We start from the raw sequence: 24550 nt of genomic DNA on the forward strand, positions 1-24550 counted from the left end.
TTGTTCTTTATTTTCAGGCTTTGATGTGCTTTAATAAGTAATAAACGTTTTTTTTCCACTCATTATCTATCTCTGGCTTGATTATACAGTGCTCTTATTGGTATTCATTTCTGAATAATTTTTTATTTCGGCTTTGATTTTTTTCTCTATAACTCAAAAGTTATTTATAAGGGATTTAAGTTTTTTTCCAACTGCATAGACTTTTTTGGTGCTCATTTGTTGCTGATTTTTAACTTTATTGGGAGCAGAGACTGCGCTCTGTATAATTTCTGCCTTTCTGAATTTGTTAAAAAATTCTTTATGTGGTTCAGTACATGTTCAGTTTTTGTCAACATTCCAATGAGTATTTGAGGAGTAGTTTTATTCTGCACTTATTGAGTACAAAAGTCTATACAAATTAGATCAGAGGTTGCCACCAGGAGCCCACAGGCTGCCTTGGCCTGCAGATATGTTTTGTACAACCCACACAAGTTTTTTTTGGTTTATTTGGGTTTTTTTGTTTGTTTTTTTTGTTTTTTTGCAGTATACGGGCCTCTCACTGTTGTGGCCTCTCCCGTTGCGGAGCACAGGCTCCGGACGCACAGGCTCAGCGGCCATGGCTCACGGGCCCAGCCGCTCCGCGGCACATGGGATCTTCCCAGACCAGGGCACAAACCCGTGTCCCCTGCATCAACAGGCGGACTCTCAACCACTGCGCCACCAGGGAAGCCCTTATTTTTTTTTTAACTTGAGGAAACACTTACAAATCAAGAGATTTTATGTAGAAATAGGGATTTGGGGTTTCTCTTGAAAAAAAATCAGAAGCTCTGGCTCTGCTGGACCCTCAATCCTTCATGGCAACACTTAGCTGGGGCTGCACAGTGGCTATACTTTCTTTTTTTTTTTTTTTTTTTTTTTTTTTTTTGCGGTACGCGGGCCTCTCACTGTTGTAGCCTCTCCCGTTGCGGAGCGCAGGCTCCGGATGCGCAGGCTCAGCGGCCATGGCTCACGGGCCCAGCCGCTCCGCGGCATGTGGGATCTTCCCAGACCGGGGCACGAACCCGTGTCCCCTGCATCGGCAGGCGGACTCCCAACCACTGCGCCACCAGAAAGGATGGTTTAACCATCCCCCTCATCTGTCCACATCAGCCATTCATCCTGCCTGCCTGGTACCTGTAGGGGCCGCATTTGTCACCTGTGGCTGCATGAAGCTCATTCAGGTGTTTGGGCGTCTTGTGTTTTGTCTACCTGGTCTGTTTCTGAGAAGGGATGTTAGTCTCCATATCGATTGTGGATTTGTCGATTTCTCTCAATTTTTGGTGTATGCATTTCATAGTTATCTTTGTACAAAAGTTATCATCTCATATTGATGTAATGAGCCTTTCTTTAATCAATATAAAAATCCCCTCTTTGTCTTATTCTCTTTTTGCCTTTAATCATTCTTTGGATGATATTAATATCACCACACCTGTTAAATTTTTTTTTTTCCTGCGGTACGCGGGCCTCTCACCGCTGTGGTCTCTCCTGTTGCGGAGCACAGGCTCTGGACGCGCAGGCTCAGTGCCCACGGCTCACAGGCCCAGCCTCTCCGCGGCACATGGGATCCTCCCAGACCGGGGCATGAACCCGTGTCCCCTGCATCGGCAGGCGGACTCTCAACCACTGCGCCACCAGGGAAGCCCTGTTAAATTATTTTTATTGTCACTTTCTTCATATGTTTTTCATCCCTCTATTTTTAACCTTAGTTTTGCAATCAGCATGTATCTGGCTTCATTTTTTTTTTGATACCATCTAAGAGTTTTTTGTTTTTGTTTTTTTAATTTGTTTATTTTTGGCTGCATTTGGTCTTTGTGCTGTGTGCGGGCTTTCTCTAGCTCCGGCGAGCGGGGGCTACTCTTCGTTGCAGGGTGTGGGCTTCTCGTTGCGGTGGCTTCTCTTGTTGCGGAGCATGGGCTCTAGGCATGTGGGCTCAGTAGTTGTGGTGCACAGGCTTAGTTGCTCTGCGGCATGTGGGATCTTCCTGGACCAGAGCTCGAACCTGTGTCCCCTGCATTAGCAGGCAGATTCTTAGCCACTGTGCCACCAGGGAAGTCCCTCTTTGGTCACCATTTTTTCTTTAATCTTCTTTCTTTTATGCTAAGTTTTTTAGTTTACAAGATCTTTTTCTCTACTGAGTCATTCATTCTTTTGAAAGATATTTTTGAGTGCTTGCTGTATATATGGATGGCTATCTCGGTAGTAAACTTTCTGAGTTCTTAAAGTCTTTATTTTCTTCCAACAAATTAGGCTGAGTTTAGATTTTAAGTTCAAAATAACTTTCAATGAGAATTTCAAAAACCTTGTCCCCTGGTTTTTTGGCCTGCAGTGTTTCTGATGAGGCATCTGGTGCCAATATTAATTGTTGTTCCTTTTCAGGTAACTTTCTTCTTCTTCAAGAACCTTTCAGGATTCTTTTCTCTTTTCTTGTTCTGGGATTTGACCTGTGTGTGTTGATGTGAATTTGTTTTACTTTTCCTGCCTATCCCTCAGTGGGTTATTAACCATTTTTCATTATACTTCAACAATTATGTGAGCTTAACTGTAAAGGTGGGCCAGTTTCTTTGGTCACTGTTGTTTAGATTTGAGATTGAAATTCAAAGACTTCCGTGCTTGGCTTCAGGAAATTCTTCTGTTATTTATTTGACTCTTTTGCTTTATTTTTCCTCATTGCATCCTCCTAGAACTCTTATTAGACAGATACTAGAAGTTGGCCTCTTCAGACTTTCTATCCCTTTGACCCTTTGTCTTGGGTCTTGGGAGAATCCCTAAGCTCAGTTGACCAGCTCTCTGACACACCCTATCTTTGCAGTTTTTACATTTTTGAAAAGAATTTACCTTCTAGGATTTCTAGTTGATGTTTTCAATTAAATGTGTATTTGAAATAATTATAGATTCACATGCAATTGTAAGAAACAATACACGGAAATCTGCTGTATCCTTTACCCAGTTTTCCATCATGGTGATCTCTTGTTGAAACTACAGCAACAGCATCACAACCAGGATACTGACGCCGATACAGTCAAGATACAGAACAGGGTCACAAAAGAGTCCTTCATGGTGCCTCTTTATTACCACAACCACTCTTGCCCCAATCCCTTCCTTAACCTCTGGCAACCACTCTTCTGTCCTCCATTTCCATAATTTTCTCATTTCAAAAATGATGTAAAACGGAACCATAATTTGGGAACAGGAATGTTCTGGGGATGTCTTCCTCTTGGAGAAGTGAATTAACTCTAAGGACCAGTTAGTAACCAGCATTAAGAAATCACTCTGGGGCTTCCCTGGTGGTGCAGTGGTGGAGAGTCCGCCTGCCGATGCAGGGGACACAGGTTCGTGCCCCGGTCTGGGAAGATCCCACATGCCACGGAGTGACTGGGCCCGTGAGCCATGGTCGCTGAGCCTGCGCGTCCGGGGCCTGTGCTCCGCAACGGGAAAGGCCACGACAGTGAGAGGCTCACGTACCGCAAAAAAAAAAAAAAAAGAAAGAAATCACTCTGTTTCCTATTACAGAGTATCCAACCACATTGGCCAACAGAGTTTGTTAAATACTCTGTGGTAGGATTAAATCATGGTATTGATAAATAGAAATATGCCAATTACAATGTATACATAAAGATGCTCCATTAATATCAGCGTTACAGATGCCAGAGAGTTAAATGTAAACTTTTCCCCATCATACTTCCTGAGAAGGAATTAGAGAGATTAAAATTTAAACAAAAATCCAAAATTTTTGAGTCCAAAAGAATTGACTGAAAAATCTTTTTCTTTTATTTTTAAACATGTGAAGAAATGAAGTTGAAGATTCTTCCTCCCCCCAAAATTTTATTTTTATGCGGTCAGAATAACATTTTAATTTCTGACCTTAGTTTTGTGATTATTATTGTCTAATTGATTTGTAATAAAGCTCAATAAAACTTGAAAAAAAATGGAGATGCGTTCCCACACCCCACCCCCAAGTCCGCATCGCAGGGTGACTCTAGTCATTGGGTCTGCTCTGCGGGCCACATGCTGTGCTTCCACCTCCGGCTCCTTCATAGCTGCCCCAGCTCACGGCCAGGGCCACATGGCAACTGAGGCCATCCTGGGGAAGGCGGCGCTGCCCAGGGACCCTGGGTCATCCTAGGTGTGGGAGGGGGTCCTCAGGAGCAGGGGCCCGCGGTTCCTCAGGTGAGGTGGGGGACCGCGGGCGCTAGCTGGTGGGTTGGGCAAGGAGGGCCACCATCTTCAGGGTAGAGGTTGTGCAGCAAGGCACGGCTCTGGAGGAGCGAGAGGTGGCGGGGATTGGGGAGGGGTTGGGGCTGCTGGTGGAGGACATCATACAAGTGGTGGAGGTGGTGACGGAGGAGCGGGAGGAGAAGCCCCAGGAGCAGGGCCTGGAAATGCCGGGGCCGGGACCCATGACTGCCTGGCCCCCTCTGGAGGCGCTGGAGGCCCTGCAGTTAGAGCTGAGCACTCTGAATGCCCAAGCCAGCAGGGCCTACACTCGGCTCAAACACAAGATCGGTCAAAGGCAGAAGCCTCACTTGGATCGCAGAAGGGCCATCCTCCAGGGCATCCCTGGCTTCTGGGCCAGAGCCGTTATGAACCACCCCCAGATGTTGGCCATAATCAGTGACCAAGATGAAGACATGCTTAGCTACATGATCCATTTGGAGGTGCAGGAACTGGGCCATCCCAGGCACCGCTGCAAGTTGATGTTTTTCTTTTGGAACAAACCCTGCATCTGGAACAACATGATCATTAAGGAGTAACACCTTAGCATCGCTGGATATAGGGTGTCTCATTACACTCCAGCCCAGTGGTTCTGGGATTATGAAATGGGAGCCCCCAGTCGCAGGCAGGACACCACCAGCCTTAACTTCTTCAACTGATTGTCTGACCACAACTCCCCAGGGTCTAGCAGGATTGCTGAGATCATCAGCGAAGACCTGTGGCCCAATCCCCTGCACTACTACCCCAGGGAGGAAGGCTCCACTGGGACAGACCCGGAGATGAAGGCACTGGGGGAGCATCAGAGTTTGGCCAAATAACACAAGAGGCAGGAGGCGTCTACAGATGCAGGAGATGGAAGGATGTATCTACCTATGCAGTTCTCGTGCCCAGGGGAGAAATGAGGAAAGGATGGCCAGTGAAGGTTCCAAAGAGCGGGGCCCCACATGCCAGAAATGATGCCCAGAGAGACATAAACTAACAAGTGGGAAAAAAAAAAAAAAAGGAACCATATACCATGTAACCTTTGGGATTGGCGCTTCTGACTCAGCATGGTTCTTCGAAGGTTCATCCAGGTTGTTGAGTATATCTGTAGTTTATTGAGAAGTAGTATTCCATGGTATGGATGTGACACAGTTTGTCTAACCATTCACCCATTAGGGGACATCTGGGTTGTTTCTAGTTTTTGGATATTACAGGTAAAGCACCTAAAAACATGGTTGTATAGGTTTTTGTGTGAGCATTGTCTTCATTTTGGGGGGATAAACATCCAGGAATGCAGTTGCCAGGTTGTATAATAGTACATGTTTATTTTTTTAAGATACTGGGAAATTGTTTTTCAGAGAAGTTCTACCATTTGACATCTAACAATGTATGAATGATCCAGTTTCTCTACATAACTTGCCAATGTTTGGTGTTGTCACTGTTTTTTTGTATTAGACATTGTGATAGGTATAACGTAATATCTCATTAATTTGCGTTTCTCTAAGGCTAGGGATGTGGGGTATCTTTTTATGTGTTCATTTGCCATCCATCTATCCTCTCCAGTGAAATGTCTCTTCATGTCTTTTTCTCATTTTCTAATTTTTAACGATTGAGTGTTGAGAGATCTTTATATATTCTGGCTACTTGTGCTTTGATGATTATGTTGTTTGTGAATATTTTCTCCCATTTTGTAACATGTCTTTTCATCCTCTTTAACCGGGTCTTTTCCAGAGTAAAATTTTAAAATTTTGATAAAATCCAATTTATTAACTTTTCCTTTTAGGGTCATGTTTTTTGGTATCAATCTTAGAACTCTTTGCCTTATCTTAGATTCTAAAGATATTCTCTGTTTGTTTGTGTTTTTTCCTAAAAGCTTTATAGTTTTATAAAAGTTTTATATTCTGAGTTTCATTTTGAGAGATCCAATATGAGTTAATGTTGTATAAGGTATCAGACTTAGGTCAAGGGGTTTTTTTGTTTGTTTCTTGTTTTGTTTGCCGATGGTCATCCAGTTACTCCAGCACCATGTGTTGAAATGCCTGTCTTTCTTCCACTGAGTTGCTTTGCACTTTTGTCAAGAGTCATTTGGGCATATTTGTGTGAGTTTATTTCTGAGCTCTCTGTCTGTTCCATTCATCTATGTGTCTGTCCCTCTCCCAGTGCAGCAGAGTCTTGATTATTATAGCTACAAAAGGTTGGGAAATGGGGTAGACTGATTGCTCCCACTTTAGTTTTCTTTTTCAAACTTATATGAACTTTTCTAGTTCTTTTGCCTTTCCATACAAGTTTTATCATTATCTTGTCAATATCTACGAAAAATATCTTGCTGGGGTTTTGGTAGGGATTGTGTTAGACCTGTACATCAATTGGGAGAATTGACATCTTTACTATGTTCAGTCTTCACAAACACAATATCTCTCTTCATTTTTTTAGATCTTCTTTGATTTCTTTCATCAGCACTATGAAGCTTTCACTATGCAAGTCCTATACATGTTTGGTTAGATTTATACCTAAGTTATTTCATTTTATTTAAGCAATGATAAAAAGCATTGTATTTCTTTCTTTCTTTCTTCGTTGCTGCGCACAGGCTTTCTCTAGTTGCCGTGAAGTGGGGGCTACTCCTCATTGCGGAACACGAGCTCTAGGCATGCGGGCTTCATTAGTTGTGACACGCGGACTCCGTAGTTGTGGCTCTCAGGCTCTAGAATGCAGGCTCAGTAGTTGTGGCGCACAGGCTTAGTTGCTCCACAGCATGTGGTATGTTCCCGGACCAGGGGTCAAACCCGTGTCCCCTGCATTGGCAGGCGGATTCTTAACCACTGCGCAACCAGGGAAGTCCCAGGCATTGTATTTTTAATTTTGACGTTCATGTGTTCATTGTTAACATACAGAAATATAACTGCTTTTGCATGTTAATCTTATATCCTGCAACCTTTCTGAACTTGCTTATTAGTTCTAGGAGTAGATTCTTTAAGATTTTATACTTGATAACGTCATTTACAAATAAGGGCAGTTTTATTTCTTCTCTTTGATCCTTATGCCTTTTATTTCCTTTTCCTGTTTTGTTGCCATGGCTAGAACTTCCAGCCTAGGGCAAACATCTTTGCCTTGTTCCTGACTTTAGGGGAAAGCATTCAGACTTTCACCATTAAGTATAATCTTACTTGTAGGCTTTTTTGGTAAATACTCTTTAGCAAGTTGGTGATGTTCCCTTCTAGTCATAGTTTGAGAGTTTTTTTTTCTTTTTTAAATGAATGGGTACTGAATTTTGTCACTGCTTTTTCCTCGTTGAGTGACACGATTATGTGATTTTTCTTCTTTAATTTGTTAATATGGTAGGTTATATTGGTTGATATCTGAATATTGATCCAGTACTGAATCTGACCAAGCCCCCCTTGGTCATGGTGTTTCCTTTTATATATATATATATTACTGAAACCTGTTTGCTAATATTTTATTAAGGATTTTTGTGTCTGTGTTCATGAGGATTCTTTTTTTTTTTTTTTTTTTTTTTTTTTGCGTTATGTGGGCCTCTCACTGCCGTGGCCTCTCCCATTGCGGAGCACAGGCTCCAGATGCGCAGGCTCAGCGGCCATGGCTCATGGGCCCAGCCGCTCCGCAGCACGTGGGATCTTCCCAGACCGGGGCACGAACCTGTGTCCCCTGCATCGGCAGGCAGACTCTCAATCACTGCGCCACCAGGGAAGCCCCATGAGGATTCTTGGTCTGTAATGTTCTTTTTCTTTCTCTCTCTTGCTCTTTTTTTTTTTTTTTTGTACTGTCTTTGTACTATCAGGGTAATCCTAGCTTCAGTAAATGAATTGGGAAGTGTTCCCTCCTCTTTTATGTTCTGGAAGTAATTGTGTTGAATTGGTGTTAATTCTTTAAACTATTAGTAAAATCTTCCAGTGAAACCATATCTCTTTGGCGGGGAGATTTTTTAAAAATTACAAACTAAATTTCTTGGAAAGTTATAGGGTTGTTCAAATTATCCTTTTCATATTGGGGTGAGTTGTAGTAGTTTGTGTGTTCTGAGGAAGTGGTCCATTTCATCTAATTTATCATGTTTATTTGTGTAGAGTTGTTTGTAATATTCCCTTATTACACTTTTGTTGTTGGTAGCATCTGTGGGTATATTCTTTGTTTCTTTCCTGATATTGGTAATTTGTGTCTTCTTTTTTTTTTTTGCTTAGTCATTCTTAACTGGAAGTTTATCAGTTTTATTGATCTTTTCACAAAATTAGCTCTTTGTTACACTTATTTTCTATAGTGTTTTTCTGTTTTCAGTTTCACTGTTTTCTGCTCTTTATTATTTCCTTCCTTCCTCTTGCTTTGGGCTTATTTAGCTCTTTTTCTAGGATCTTGAAGTGGGTGCTTCGGTTATTGATTTGAGACTTCTTCTTTTCTCATGTAAACAATGGTGCCATAAATCTCCCTCTTAGCAATAGTGTAGCCATGTCTCACAGATTTTGGTATGTTGTATTTTCCTTTTCATTCAGTTCAATGTTTTGTTTTGTTTTTCCCTTGAGACTTCCTCTTGGACCTGTGGATTTTTTAAAAGTGTGTTGTTTTGTTTCCAGCTGCTTGGAGATTTTTCTGTTTTCAGTCCGTCATCAGTTACTAGTTGGATTCCGTTGTGGTTGCAGAACACATTCTGTAGGAGTTCAGTTCTCTTCAATTCATTGAGATCAGGGTCTAATCTATCTTGGAATATGTTCTGTGGGCCCTTGAGAGTAACGTGTATTCTGTTGTTGAGTAGAATGTTCTAAAAACGTTTATGAGGGCTTCCCTGGTGGCGCAGTGGTTGGGAGTCCGCCTGCCAATGCAGGGGACACGGGTTCGTGCCCCGGTCCGGGAAGATCCCACATGCCGTGAAGCTGCTAGGCCCGTGAGCCATGGCCGCTGAGCCTGCGCGTCCGGAGCCTGTGCTCCGCAACGGGAGAGGCCACAACAGTGAGAGGCCCGCATACCGCAAAAAAAAAAAAATGTTTATGAGAACCTGTTGGTTGATGGTGTTGGGTTCTTCCTCATCCTTTCTAATTTTCTGTCTGGCTGTTCTATCGAGTGTTGAGAGAAGATGTTCAAGTCTGGCAGGGTGGTGGTGGCCTCCCCAGCCCTGGGCTCTGTCCTGCCTCTTGGCCTCTGAATGAAGCCTGCCGCTGCCCACGCCCAGCCTGGACGCCCCTGCCCTGCTCCTCTGGCACTGCTCTCCCCCCTCGCCCAGGCCCTGCTTCCTCCTGCAGCCTCATCCCATCTGCTTGCTGTCTTCCCGCAGTTCCTTGGACATCTCATCTTCCAGTCTTGTTTCCAGGGCTATTACAGTTTCCTTTGTTTTCTTCTCTTTTTCCTGTTATTTCTAGGGATTCGGGCCCGTAGTAGAGGTGGACCGAGGGCTCGGTTTTCCTTCGTGGTCCGAGCTCCTTAGTATTTTTATTGTGATGGTGCTAAGTGCTATCACTGGTTGCTATTAGTTACCAGGTGCTTCACCAGACATGTATACTCGTCTGTGCCTCTCATCCTCAGAATGATTCTGCAAGTTGGATATTATCATGGCCACTTTACACCCGGGGAAGGTGACAACCAGAGAAGTTGCCTGCCATGTCCAGGTCCACACAGCTGCTGAGGCAGAGCTGGGATGTGAACTCAGGCCTGCTGACCTGAAGCCTGGGTTGTCCCTTTGTGGCTGCGGGTCTCTGATGCTGGACACAGTGGTGGCCGGATGAGGACAGCTGCCACCAAGCCCTGTGAGCAGGAACAGAAGCAGGAAGGAAGGGTCCATGGTGTGCGCGTGTATTCTTTTCCTTGTTTGCATTCACATTCCTTCCAAAGATATTTCAGCCTTGCTCTCTCTCTCAGCCTCAAATGTACTAAGCTGTGTGCCCTGTCCTTCCTCCGATAATGGGGCACCGTGGGAGGTGGAGGGAAAGGATGGCGGGCCTCACCCCGTCCTCTCTCCTCACTTAACCTCTCTTTACTCTCTCACTCTGTTAACCTTTTCCCTTTTTTTTTTTTAAATTTCAGCCCTATGTTTGATTTTCCCCTTCTCGCTCCCTGTAATGCTCCTTCCCTCTTTCCCCATCTGCTTCTGGTCAGCATTGGTGGTGGGTGGGCTCAGACTTGCCTGCACCTACCAGCCTTCAGCTCATCATCATCATCATCTCCATCATCTCACCTGCCACGTGAGCTCCATAGACAGGGCCCTCCCTGCCAGTGCCTTGAGAGGACCCTGGGTGTGAGCCCGGCCGCTGCATCACGTCCTCCTGGCTTCATGGCCCCTCCCAGCACCCTGTGAGACAGGCGTTCCGGGCAGCCAGCTGTCCACCCCACCCCGACCTGAGCAGAACTTGCTCTGTCAGGGAACCTGCAAGGCAGGCAATGAAGCCCTCACCCCTTTAACTCTAAAGGGCATCAGTCTTTTGGGGAGTTGCTCCCCTGAACTGATGCTTAACAAGATTCAGACAGTTCCCTGGGTCAGGATGGTGTCACCTGGAACACAGCCTGTCCTGCGTCCAGCTTGGAGAAGCACCCCTGGCACCCAAGGGACAGATCCCAAGGCTGCTAGGGAGTACGGCCGTGTGCGGCTGCCAGGAACCCCTCCTGGGCCTGGCAGATGCCCTGAAACTGAAAAACTCTCTGCTCAGGCTGCATGAAGGACGTGCATCTTTTCAGTCTGTTGACTCTGTTTCTGGGAAGGAAAAATGAAACAGCAGCCGGCAAATTCCTGTTGGTGTTTTTGTTCTCTGTTTTGACTGGGGAACTGAATCATGCCTTTCTTTTCGCAAACATGAGACTGTTAAGTACATAACAGCTAAATTAATCCTTGCCCATAAATTAGTTAATTATGTTAATTCAGACTCACAGAATTCAGTCTCATTCGCATTTCCATTAAGCAGTTTAGGCTTATGAGTGTTTTAAGAGGACAGTTTAAGCTACAGTTTAATCTTCAAAGGCTCCAAGTGCATTTTCCACTGCAGGAGGATTCTAAATGCCTTGGGAGGTTTGGGGGGATTTAGTGACCGTGGGCAGCTACAGCCCCACATTCTCATCAGAGACTCCCCGCCTGCTGGGTCTGGTACCCCGAGGCTAAGAGGAGCCTTGGGAAGGAGGAGATGGACAAGCGTGGCCACAGGTCCTGCATCCTGTGTCCCCCTGGTGGCCATGCCCCCGCCACGCTGCCCTGCAGCCCCTGCCCCAAGGACAGGTGAGCCGGTTCTAGGCTGCATGCTGGGCTTCCTGAGGTTGTCCTCACAGACACTGAGCGGGAAGCAGCTCTGCTTCTGGGGGTGTGTGAAGAAGGCCAGGGAGAGCACAGGGAGCACGTCCAAGCCTACGTGACAAGCTGGTGGCCTCTGTTCTGGGTGGTGTGACTGTCTTATCGCCACCGTGTTCTGGTCTCTGTCAAAGGGCAGCTCAGGGCATGTGCTCACGTCCTTGTCACAGGTGCACATCCGCTAGGGCTCCTCGTGTCCCCACTTGCAGGATGGATACTCGGGTCCCCATCATGCTCTTCTGTCCCCTGTCCCAAGCTGCCAGCTCTCACTGGATCGCCTTGTTCTCTGGCCCCTGCTCCCTGGTGGAGAGACCACTAAAGTCAGTCTGTGTTTCAAATCTCTAGAGCATTGCTGAGGTTCTTCCACTTTTTTATAGTTCTCTGAAAAATCAGCAGAACCTGATTATAAAAGAGTGACCTGTTTTAAAATAGAGATTTCATTACTATTTAAGTATGACAAGGCCCACAGATCAGGAGACAATGGCCATTGAACAGAGTTTGTTACTCACAGTTCCCAAGAGGATGGGTTATGCCTGGCGTGGAGGACACACAGAAAAGCACCAGGGTTGGTCAGGAGGCAGAGGGAGCGAGGGGACCTGTGGGCTTCAGCCTTTATTGTGGTTTCTGCAGGAAAGAATGGGCGAGGTGGGGTGAGCAGGCTTAGGATGGGCTCATTTCAGGGCTCAGGGCTTAGGAGCTGCCCCTGGTTGTATGGTACCTGGCCCTGGGGTGATTAGGGCAGGTGGAGAGTAACCCCAAGTGTAAAAGCCCCATAAAGGGGGGTGCTTGGGGTGTGAGCTCTGGATTGGTTGGTTTGCATAGGGAAGATGTGCTCCTGGGGGAGTTCTGGACCATCTCCAGGAATTGGCCAGCCCTGGGGCATGGGGGTGTCGGTCCCTGTAGGGTCAGCAAGGCCCCAAGATGTCAAAGCATCAGAATACAGAAAATAAGAGACCTGGTTCAAGACCTACCTAGGAGGGGCCCAGGGCTCTGTGGCAGGACAGGCCCGTGAGTTCACTGGGCACCTCTGGCTCTAGCTGTGTCTCCACTACAGAGGGAGATTGGGAACCTAGCAGGAGGCCAGGGGAAACTTGGCTTGGCCGTCAGCCGCGGGTCTCCAGGCACTTCATGTGACAATGGCAAGTGCAGATGTGGCTCACAACCCGGCCAACCATGGCCCCCCCAGGTCCTAGGAGGAGGCTGTCACGTGTGGGTGTATTTCGAGATCTGAGAGCCCTGTTTGTCTTAGACCATAATGAGAGTTAACAGAAACCTTTTAGGTTTTTAACATTTCTAAACAACTGTTGCAATCTCACTTGGCCCAGAATGGCTGTTGGTAGAACAGAATGTACTGTAGTTTTAGTGGGGGGAGGAAAAAAAACCCAAAAACCAATTCTCTGTGGATTTATGAAAATAAACTCAGAATTAATGAGCAGAATTTGTTGGGAAGGCCTATTTGTCACACTCAGGAAGCTACAGTCTCATTTTACTTGCCGCTATTGCTCTAGCATTGCCATTCGTTTGCTGAAGGCAAAATACATGACTTCTAAATAAACAAAAGTGGGCCCCGTGTCCTGCTCCCCTGCCTTCCTGCAAACATTAATAACCGGCTGATAGCTGACTTCTTGTGTGTGTGTGTGTGTGTGTGTGTCTGTATGTGTGTGTTCTTCCTGCTACCTTTTTTGGGGCTTACCAACAGAAATGTATTTTCTCTTGGTTATGGAGGCTGTGAGTCTAAGATCAAGGTGTCAGAAGATGTGGTTTCTTCCGAGGCCTCTCTCTAGACCAGCACATATGGCTGCTTTTCGCTGTGTCTTCTCGTGGTCATCCCTTAGTCTGTGTTGTCTGTGTCAGAATTTCCTCTTCTTAAAAGGACACCAGTCATGTTGGATGGGTGCCCACCCATGTGACCTCATTTCAGCTTAATTACCCCTTTAAAGACCCCGTCTCCAAAACCAGCACACTCTGATCTTCCTGTTTACTTTTTTAAATTGTTTATTTATTTATTTTATATCAAAAGTACAGTTGATTTACATTGTTGTGTTGGTTTCAGCTGTACAGCATAGTGATTCAGTTTTATATATATTTTATATATAAATATTCTTTTTCAGATTCTTTTCCCATATAGGTTATTACAGAGTATTGAGTAGAGTTCCCTGTGCTATACAGTAGGTCCTTGTTGGTAATCTATTTTATATTTAGTAGTGTGTGTATGTTAATCCCAAACTCCTAATTTATCCCCCACCCTTTTCTCCTTTGGGAAAAGACAAATATCATATGATGTTGCCTATATGCGGAATCTAAAAAAAAAGTACAAATAAACTTATTTACAAAACAGAAAGAGACTCACAGACATAGAAGACAAATCCATTGCCTTTGAACATGGAACTTCTTCAGGACATTTTCAGGGGAAATGCTGTGTCTCGGGCTGCTTCACATGGGCGTCTGCATGTCCACAGGTTTGCCTTGCCTTATACAAGCCTGTGGTTTGCAAAGTCCCACCATAAATTAGGAGCAGGAAAAAGGAGGAAGGACGGTTAACTATGAAAAAAAAAGTGTTTTGGGTTTTTAAAAATAAATTTATTTACTTATTTATATTTATTTTTGGCTGCATTGGGTCATCGTTGCTGCACGCAGGCTTTCTCTAGTTATGGCGAGCAGGGGCTACTCTTCGTTGTGGTGCACGGGCTTCTCATTGCGGTGGCTTCTCTTGTTGTGGAACACAGGCTCGAGGCGTGTGGGCTTCAGTAGTTGTGGCACACGGGCTCAGTAGTTGTGGCTCTTTGGCTCTAGAGCACAGGCTCAGTAGTTGTGGCGCACGGGCTTAGTTGCTCCGTGGCATGTGAGATCTTCCCGGACCAGGGCTCGAACCCGTGTTCCCTGCATTGGCAGGCGGATTCTTAACCACTGTGCCACCAGGGAAGTCCCGGTTGGTTTTTTTTAACTTCATCAAGAGTCTTGTAAAATCATTGCTTTCATCAGGTTCTCCTGGGGCCTTGAAACTATCATTGGGTGCAGGCCAGTTTATGGAAAGTTTATTGTTTCCTGCGAGGCAAGCTGTGTGATTCTTCCCTGGGGGCTGAGCCCTGGCAGCACTAGGAGTTGTCCACCCAAACACAAACCTGTCGGGTCCTGCAAAGCCCCACCCTCCTCTTCCTCCTCCTCACACTCCTCCCACCTGGTGCCACAGACGGGCCCTTGGAGTGGACGGCTCAGGCCTGCTCATCCTACCCTGGGAGCCCTGAACCCAGCCCACTGCTGAGTCGTGAGCACGCTAACAACCATGAGTGGATCTGCCAACCAAATGATTTGTCCACATTATTTTTGTACCTGACAGTTTATGGGAAATGGGTCTTTATTTTTTCATTGGAGAAATGACTGTTTTCTTCAGTTTGGCGTTTCCAGAGAGCCATTCACATTTAAAGCTAATATTGGAACAGCAGGTTTCCACTGAAAATATTTACCTTTTCCTTGTTGTCAACTTGTCAGTGTTGGGGAAAATAGATGCTTCATTAAAATCTAAATACATTATGCTTTCTTTCTCACACGTCAGTCACTCTTCCTCCAAGATGAGGAGCATTGTGAGAAGTGCTGGGAAAGCATTCTGGTCTTATGTTTTCACTTATTTTAGATGTCATCTGGCATCTCGTTCTTGTTCAAAAAGAGGCATCCCAACACCTATCACTGGCATGGAGAAGCCCTAGGATAACAGGTTAAATGTCACCCCTAGGACATCAGGATTGATTGTGGCTACAGTGTGACTGGCGGGGTCTCTTGCCCTGGAAAATCCATTGCCAAATAGAAGGGCATAAAGAAAGCAGCTGCCATTTCTCAAAAAGCACAGGGCCCCAGGGCCTTAACAAATATTTAATCCTCCCAACTACCCTGGCAGGTAAGTTTTGTGGAAAACAAGGGCTTGGACAGTTTGAGACCCTGGGCCAAGGTCACACACAGCCGAGATGAGATTCCACCCCAGGACTGTCTGACCCCTGCTCTCTTCCCCCAGCTGTGAGCTGCTCTTTATTTTGCCTGGGACCCCGCCTTTGCCACACCACATGGCCAACGTCCTGTACTGGTTATGGCCCCTCCTTGGGGTTCGTGGCTCCAAGAGCCTCTGGGCCCAGTGTCTCTGACACAGCCAAAGAGACGAAGGCCCTGGGCACACAGACTAGCAACTGGGAAGGATGGTACTTGGGGCTACTCTGAGTCTCCTCGTCCACCCAGATATCTGAGAAAGGAGAAAGTGCGATGAGCTGATGCAGCAGAAGTGGCCCCACCCCACGACAGATGCCCCCAAACCCAGAAAAGATTTGGCCCTCGTTATAACCCCCTTGATCTTCAAAGGGAAATTGGCTCCCACTCTCTTGAAATTAAGAACGTCTGTTTATCAGAAGACACCATAACGAGTGAGAAGACGAGGCATCAACTGGGAGAAGATGTTTACAACATACATAACCAAGAACGGATGAATTCCCAGTACAAGCAAAGCTAAGCAGTGTATTATGCATACAGTTGTATTAAAACACCCGTTTTTAAAGGCAATGGAAAGACTAGTCCAAAATTCTGAGCAGTTTCCTCTGTGAGGGGCAGGGCCTGGGTTGAGGCCACAGTGGCTCAAGTTCATGTTTTCCCTAGATGGATGTTCATGTGTGTCTGTTATTTTATTAGGCTTTATAACTGACACGTTTGTGCCAGGCAATCCTTCATACATGTCAAGTAGTAAATGTTTTAAAAATAAAGGTAAAAAGTAGTTATTAACAACCCCTGGAGGTAGGTTTCACTATCCCCGTTTTTACAGATGGGGTCAGACTAGCTGCTGACACCCACTGGGTACTTACACTGTAGGCACTTTATAAGAACCGTCTTTTTTAGTGTTTATGGCACCTCTATAGATACAATAATTTTCATCATCACAGTTTGTAGAAAAGAGAAGCTTAGTGAGACAAGGTAGCTCTTGCAGTCACTAGCTGGTCACGACTGGTGGTCAAAGCAGGGCTTCCCCCATGGCCTGCCCCATGTACCTCCCGTGGGTGAGGTGGTGACAAGGCGTCTACCCCCACTTGTCCTGTGCTGCAGTCTCTGTGTCTGAACGATGGTGGCATCCCCACGCTGTCTGCTGCCAGGCACCTGAGGTTCTGAATCACTCGGGCAGTCATAGACTGGGAGGCCCAAATCACAGACAGTTATGTCCCACAGTTCTGGAGGCTAGAAGTCCAAGATCAAGGTGCTGGCCCACTGGTTTCCCGTGAGGCCCACATGGTGGCTGGCAGACGACCACCATCTGTGTCCTCACACAGTGGGGGGGGAGAGGAAGCCAGCAAAGGGTGCTAGTCCTGCCCTGGGGCCACCCTCCTGACCTCACCTAAACCTAGTTACCTCCTGAAGTCCCACCTCCAGATGCCCTCACCTTGGGGTTAGGGCTCCAGCATGTGAATCTGGAGGGACACAAGCGTTCAGTCCATGGTAGGCAGGGATGAGGGGAAGGGAAATAGATGGAGAGCCGGCAGGTAAAGCGGACGGTGTTGAAGTCTGTCTCTGCTGCTCCCTTTGAAGGCTGTCCAGCTATAAGGAGCTGGTTCTCTAATGACCTCAGCCCCTTCCTCGGTCAGCACCCATGTGGCTGTGAGTACTCTTGTTGAGTTTTTGATGTCACCCGGGCCTAACCTCACTCTTGTTTTGCCGTGAATGTCTCTGACATTGTGTTTGAGTACAGTTTCGAGGTTCTAAGAGCAGGAGTTTCCAGTAGCTTGGTGTCCCAGCTAAGCATGGGCCCGGATGCTGTGCCCAGCACCCCGGACAGCTGTGTGGGGACCAGTGGCCGTGCGGGACCAACATCCACATGGGACCCCCCACCCACCCACCTTCCATGTGACTGTCACCGGCCTGTGCTTCCAGGCATCCGCATGCTGGATGGAGACGTGACCGACGTGGTGGAGGCCAAGTCCCTGGGCATCAGACCCAACTACATCGACATTTACAGCGCGAGCTGGGGGCCGGACGACGACGGGAAGACGGTGGACGGGCCTGGCCGACTAGCCAGACAGGCCTTCGAGTACGGCATTAAAAAGGTGTGAGTAACCCAGAGCTGCGAGGGAGCCTCAGGGATGGGGGGAATAGTGAAAATATTTAACAGTGAGAAATCAGAAGGAATAAAGCCAAAAAGATAATATTAAAAATACTCTCAATCCGACAAACCCAAAGATGATCTTCCAAATGCTCTTTTAACTCTTCTATGCATATAGAAGGAACTGGGTTCACTCACCTTTTTAAGAAACAAATATGGGACCATCTTCATGCTGTTTCGCAGTATGTCTTATTAAACAACCAACATGTCATATAGGTAAGAAGAATCTTGTCACATAGGTAACAATAAATAAACTTGAGGGACTTCCCTGGTGGTCCAGTGGTTAAGACTCCGTGCTTCCACTGCAGGGGGCGTGGGTTCCATCCCTGGTCAGAGAACTAGATCCCACATGCCATGCAGTGTGCCCCCCCCGCAAAAAAATTTAAAAAATAATAAATTTGAGCAGCATACACACAAAATTAGAGTGACACAGCAGAGAGCCCCAAAGCAGGACGGCGATGGTGCCAGGACCAGAGCGAGGGAGAAGTCACTTGGGGGCTCAGGGAAGTGGCCGTCCACCAGTGAGAGCAGAAGGACGTCACTTCATTACAGAGTAGCTGTTCCGGAAAGTACCAGCTGATCACTCACCAGCCCCCTGGCTCTGAGCCTTGGAGCCTGACTGCCCCCAGCTGAGGGGTGTATGCAGGTGGGTGGTGGGGATCCTAGACTAACCACCTGGCCTGTTAACTGGGACAGTGCAGGTGGAAGGGGTGTCTGGGCCTCGGCCCACCTGCTCACAGGAACCCCGAGCCATGGAGCTGTCTGCGTCCATCACGGGGAGTGTGCTCACCCAGCACCCCCGAAGCAGCCGGTCTTGGCTGTGTTCCCTCCCTGCCAGCTCGCAGCCCAGTGTGTTTAGGATGTCTGGGGTGGACCCCACTGGGGGCTACACCGAGCAAACATCTGAGCGTGGGCCCTCCACCCACCGGCTGAGGGGGAGCAGAGGAGGCTGGCAGGCTCCTCTCGGGAGGTCCAGCCCGGTCACTCTGTGGTCATCAGTTCTGGGTCCTTGTGAGTCAGAAAAGCCTGGTGGTGGCGGGGGGGCGTCCTGGAGATGACCCAGCTCTTACAAGCAGGGTGGCAAGGCAGATTTATGGGTGAGGACAGCTTCTTGGAGTAGACACAGAGCTGTGGTCAGTGTCCGGGTGGCCCTGGGAGGCCCGGCGATGCTGGCAGGGTTGGGTCAGGAGGTTCAGGCATCCCCAAGGCAGGGTTTATACCTCTGACTTCTACAGGAAACAGGACGGGGGGCCAGGTCAAGCCCATTTTATTATCTATATTTTTTAAACATTTTTAAAAAGTTCTTAACTTATTGTAAACCATGCATGATTAAAATGTGGTTAATAAGTAGTTAATAAATCAAATAGTACCAGAGGATTATAGTGAAAGCAGCCCTTATCGCCCTCTGCCCATCCCCCCGTACCGGCTTCATCCAGCTCTCAGGGGAGTGTGGAAGGTGCGGAGAGGACCATGTGGTTCCCTGCCATTCCTGTCACAGTTTCTTGAAATAGTGAAGTCATTTCATTTTTTTTTTTTAGTCATTCTGAATAAAATATGCCACATGCCACATAGGGAGCCTTAGATCGCAGCTGTCTGAAGTTGTCACTGAAAATCCTCCTAGAGATTTGATGATCTCAGACCGAACCACATTCTGCCATCTGTTTTTCCTCCTCGACGCCCTGTTTGTCACCTATATCCTTTTTCTGTAAAATCTGACTTCATCTTTGGTAGATGGTGTGGGTTGGTGGTAGGAGACATCAGACTCTGTACCTTGGCATAAGGATGTGTTTGATGTTGGTCCTCATGTGGCTTGTCACCCAGAAGGGGAGAGTCAGTGTCACTGTGGCTGAAAGCACTGGCTTTGTCCAGATGCCGGGCATTTGCTAGCCCTCTGAGTCCATGGATGAGGTCTCCGCTTCCCAGGCAAGATGCTCAAATACCTTCTGATGGTGTTGAGGTGGTGGCTTCCTGAACAGAAGTGCAAGTTCATTGCCGGGGTTGAAATGTCCCCTAGAACCTCTGTCCTGTGGCTTCCATAGGTACAGAAGACCCGGAAAGTGAAAATGCGGTCCTCAGAGATGGCTCAGACCTGGGTGTTTCCTCTGCCTCGTTCCCACGTTCCCTTTCCAGGAAACTGTTTTCAGAAGGGAAAGAGGCTTTGGACGCCTTGATGCCTGTGAGAACTCATGGGTCTAGTGGTACCTGCAAAGTGCAAGGTGAAGAGATGCAAATCTTTGGCATTTAGGCCTCTGTTATTCAAAGTGGGGTCCCAAGCAGCAGAGCTGGCATCACTTGGGAGCCCGTCAGAAGTGCAGAATCTTGGGCTCACCTGGACCAGCTGAGCCCAAGTCTGCTATGTAGTGAGACCCCTGGGGATTCTCCTCACGAGTGTGAGAAGTGCTTTTTGAGGCCATTCTCCATGCTGCTGGAGCAGTAAGGTCGCTTGCCCTGCTTTGCAAAATGACAGCCTTTGATAAATAATTTGGAGTGAGGTGAGGAGTTGGAGGTGAAATAAAGATGGGCTCTGATGGGTTCAGTACCCTTTCATTCCAGTTTTCATTGCTTTGAACGAGCTTCTGATTAATCTTTTCCTACAGGTAGTTACGGGCACAGACACACGCATGTCCTTAGTCCTGTGTGCCTTTTTTCCAGAAGGTTGCCCTTTTTGCTAACTGTGAGTAACCTTTCTGTCAAGCTCTTGGCCGTTTGGGCAGGTCTACCTTTGAGATGTGGAAAACGGAGTGGATGAGGCAGTTTTGAGCTCTGGGACTGGGCTGTCCCTCGAGCCTCAGGTTGGAACTGGTGGGTTGTGGGAGTGAAGACAAACAGGCACAAAAGGGTGGGGACCTGTGGCCTACTTGGTCCAAAAGTGGGGTGTCCTGGTGCTTCTGGAGCTGGTGGGTGCCCTCAGTCCGGGTGGACTTGAGCTCCAAGGGTGTGTCAAGCATCCTGTCAGAAGCAGGGCTTCGGTCGGGCTACGGGGAATTGTAGGATTCTGTTCAGAATTTTCTTTAAATTGGCCAGCTGTTGGGCCTACGTGTCAGTTTCCTCCTGTGTGTTTAGACAGGAGTATCCTTGGCAAGGATGCTGGAGCCACCAGCCCACGTGGAGACGGGTATTGGCACTGCTCTCTGGGTCTGGCTGTGCCCACCAACGGTCCAGCCTTTCGGACCGAACGGGTCGGTTCCGTCTTGGAACTGGTGTTCTTCTTTGGCTGGTGTTGGTGGCTAGAATGAGTGTTGGTTGGATCCCATGGGTGTGGGTTGGAGAGGCTTCAGGAGCTCCCCTGACCTGCTCCTGTCTCCCAGAGACTTGCTGTCACGTGTGTGTCCTTAAATGTGAAAACCTACACACAGGTGAAGCCGCCGGCCTTGGTTGCACTGGCAGTGTGGCCGCTTCAACGCTGACCCATGGGGAAGCCCCGGGGCGCTCTCCTAGGATGGCCCCGGGGTGTTCTGGCCCTCGGCCCTTGTTCCTGCAAATCCTGGGCCCACCCGCTTTTCAAGGAGCTCGCTCTCCAGGAAGGATGCTTCTGCAGCTGGGTTTTCAGGAACTTTTGCCCTCTTCCTCCCCCAGAAAAATTAACGTCATAAATTCAGCCTTCAGCTTTCATCTCAGTGTACTTGGGGGCGCTGCTTGGTCTTTCTGATCGTGGGTCATTGTGCTAGAAATTACTGGTGTTGCTCTGGGACAGAACAGCTTGTGTGAGGGCCTTGATTTTCCCGTGAAGAACAGGGAGGACTTTCTGGGCCAGCTTCTCAGTATGACGCTGTGATTCTATGGTGTCATGGATGTTGCCGCCAACACTCTATGAAAATTGGAAGGACAGAGCCCACCAGCCCACAAACCATGTGCTGGGCGGCCTCTGTCTGGTCTGAGTGCATCCTCCTCGGCCCCCTCCCTCTTCAGGGGCGGAGGGGGGCGCTGGACAGGGGTGAGACCAGCTGGGGGTCCGTGTGGGCTGATGCCTGTCCTCTCCCCTCCAGGGCCGGCAGGGCCTGGGCTCCATTTTCGTCTGGGCATCGGGGAACGGCGGCCGAGAGGGGGACCACTGCTCCTGCGATGGCTACACCAACAGCATCTACACCATCTCCGTGAGCAGCACCACCGAGAATGGCTACAAGCCCTGGTACCTAGAGGAGTGTGCGTCCACCCTGGCCACCACCTACAGCAGCGGGGCCTTCTACGAGCGCAAAATCGTGAGTCCTCGGCGGAACCCCGGGGGATGAGCTCCTCGTCCCATTCCCAGGAGGACGGGCCGGTCAGGGCAGTGTGTACCTGGCCCCGGGCCCAGCCTTGCCATCAGGGAACTAGTTGTGCCTCAAGGTAAACCCCAGGCCCTTGGCAGCCTTCCTCAGACCCTGCCTTTCTAATTTTGGCACAGAATACCAATTAAAACCCTCTCTGTCTCTAGGGATCTAAAAATACCCTTTAAGAACGGGGTGTATTCTCAGCACGGTGTCTTTTTTTAGCTTTCTACGTTCTGTGGTCACATCGCTTGGGATCCAACTGGCCAGTTCAGTTTCAACGTGCAAAACAGAGTGAGAGAAAGTCTTGCTTCTATACTGAAACAGTTTAGCAATCCGAGTGTCCTAGGTGTTCCCTTCCTCACAAAAGGACTTTTCCAGACACTTCAGGTTGAGAGTGGTTTCTGTCGGTCACGCTCACTTCAATGAACATAGGTGTGGTTTATCTTTTAGAAAGTAACTTTTAGTTTAGTGATGGGTGAAGTTTGTGCTTGTTCCTTCTCTACGTGCTTTCCTACTTTAAAAAAATGTAAGAGGGGAGGGTTTCAAGTTGAAATCAATGCAGAATTCAAATGCACAGTAGTTAAGATGGTTTTTAGACCTTTAAAAAAAGGAGACCGTGGAGCTGGCCAACTGGTTTAACCTGAAAGCTCACTGGCGTCTTTTCATTTCTCCTGTTGCCTGGCCACATCTTTAGACATTACTTGCAGGCAGATTTTTACATTTTTCTGCGGGAGAGTGCAGGCTTCCCGTTCCCTGATTTGCTCTGCACCAGCGGGAAGGTCGGCCGCGATCCTCCCACCGCCAGCCTGGCAGCGGCCCGGGCTGGTTCACGAAGGTATTAATTTATTTTGCTTTTCTACTGGACCGTGCACCCCTGGGATGGGGCTGAGATTCTGAATGGTGTCCTGTTCATTTAGGAATCTAGCTCGTTTGAACACGGACTTGCTGGAGTCTCATTAAGCAGAACCTGACAGAGGCCTTGGCTGGAGGGGGCAGGGAGGTGCTGTGTGCGAGGGGCTCTGTGCTGGGTGGATGCCATTCCCCATCCCTGGGAGCAGGGCTTGCAGCTTTACTTGCTTAATTAATCACACGGCATCTGCATGTGTGTACGTGTACATGCGTGGGCACACGCCTTAGCTATAAAATGCCTTAATTTCTTTTTCTCTTTTAAAAAAATTCTCTGAGCCCTAATGTATGGTAAGAAGGGTGTCGTTGGGCAGAGGGTGAAAGAGAAAATCACACTCATTGCAGCTGCTGTCCTGGTGCTCGTCCCTGGTAGTATGGGTGGCAGGTTGTTTTTTGTTTTGGTTTTTGTTTTTTCCCCCAACTCAACAAGGCCAGGTGTTTGCTCTGAATCCCTTAGTCCCTTAGAGACCCTGCCAGGGGGTGAGCCCCTTCCCTGGATGGTGGGCAGCTCGCGTCTGCAGGTTCAGGCAGGTGTCCATGGAAATTGGAGCTCAGGCCCCTCGTCCTCTTCTGTTGCTACCGCCCAGCGAGTGCCGACCTGCGAGGGATTGCCCGGTGCTGAGACAGGGCTTGTGATCAAATAAGTTGCACCTAAAGCGGCCTCTCTCCCTCATTTCATTCACTCACTGAACACGGCCAAGTACCAAGCAAGATGTAGAGTTTCAGGAAGGGGCTGCCCACCTTAGTTCAGCCATCCCCTCCCTGTGGGGAGGCCCCTCTACTCACGCCCCTTTCTCTGAGGCTGGAGAGCCAGCACGGGCCTTACCTGCTCTTGGGAGCTTGGTCTCCTGCCCACCCAATCTCAGTTTCCCTCACTGGCCACCTTTGACTGAGTATAAGTATGTGCCAGGTGACAGCTGTGCTTTCACAGGAGCCCCGTGAAGGACTTGGCATTAAGCCCCTTTGCAGATGAAGATCCTGGGGTCAGAGAGGTTGCATCCTCATTCCTGCTCCCTTGCCCTCCCCAGTGTCAAGGTCCTGCTGAACTAGGAGGGGGGAGGAGGCTGGTCTCCACCAGCATCCCTGTCAAATCTTCCTCTGTGTGTGTGCCACGGGCTGGATCCCTCTCACTGGTGATGGTCAGCCCAGCTGAGTCATGAGGAAGGAAAATGCTGTGTTTGGAAGAGGATCTGGACTGTTACCGCGGGGGAAATGCGTTCTTACGGGTTTTGCAGATGGGTTGCTGGAGCTTTGCAGTTGGTGGGCATATTAGTCTCCTATTGCTGTCATAACAAATTGTCCCAACCTTCGCAGCTGGAAACAGCACCGCTGTGTCATCTCACAGCTCTGTGGGCCAGAAGTGCTGCAGCCTCCACTGGGTCTCACGAGGCTGATGTCCAGGTGCTGGCCGGGCTGCGTTCCTTTCCAGAGGCTGGAGGGAGAATCCATTCATTGTTCATCCAGGGTGTTCACAGAACTTAGTTCCTGGTGGTTATAGGACTGAGCTCCTGTTTTCCTTGTGGGCTGGCTGCCGAGGGCTGTTCCCAGCTTCTGCGGGCCACCCATGTTCCTGGCTTTTGTCCCCCCAGCGCCGTCTTCAAAGCCAGCAGGGACGGTCAGGTCCCTCTTAAGCCTCATCTCTCTGACAGACTTTTGAGGGCCCTGTAATTACATCGGGCCTGCTAAATAATCCAGGATAAATCCCCGATTTAAGTTCAGCTGGTTAGCAGCCTTAGTTCCACCTGCAAAATGCATGGGAGTCACACTAGGGCCAGTGTCCCATCCAGC

The 24550-nt window shown here is 48.2% G+C and overlaps 1 protein-coding gene across 2 annotated transcripts in view; it reads left to right on the top strand.

Moving 5' to 3' along the window:
* Positions 1-24550, top strand: part of PCSK6 (proprotein convertase subtilisin/kexin type 6) — a 194599-nt gene that overhangs the window by 95262 nt on the left and 74787 nt on the right. For both annotated transcript variants that reach the window (XM_060097521.1, XM_060097522.1), the window contains exons 7-8: positions 17378-17550; positions 21593-21805. In XM_060097521.1, coding sequence (XP_059953504.1) covers positions 17378-17550; positions 21593-21805 — 386 coding nt within the window. The remainder of the gene's footprint in view (positions 1-17377; positions 17551-21592; positions 21806-24550) is intronic.

The sequence above is a fragment of the Mesoplodon densirostris genome, chromosome 4 (genome assembly GCF_025265405.1).
Source record: "Mesoplodon densirostris isolate mMesDen1 chromosome 4, mMesDen1 primary haplotype, whole genome shotgun sequence".
NCBI lineage: Eukaryota > Metazoa > Chordata > Mammalia > Artiodactyla > Ziphiidae > Mesoplodon > Mesoplodon densirostris.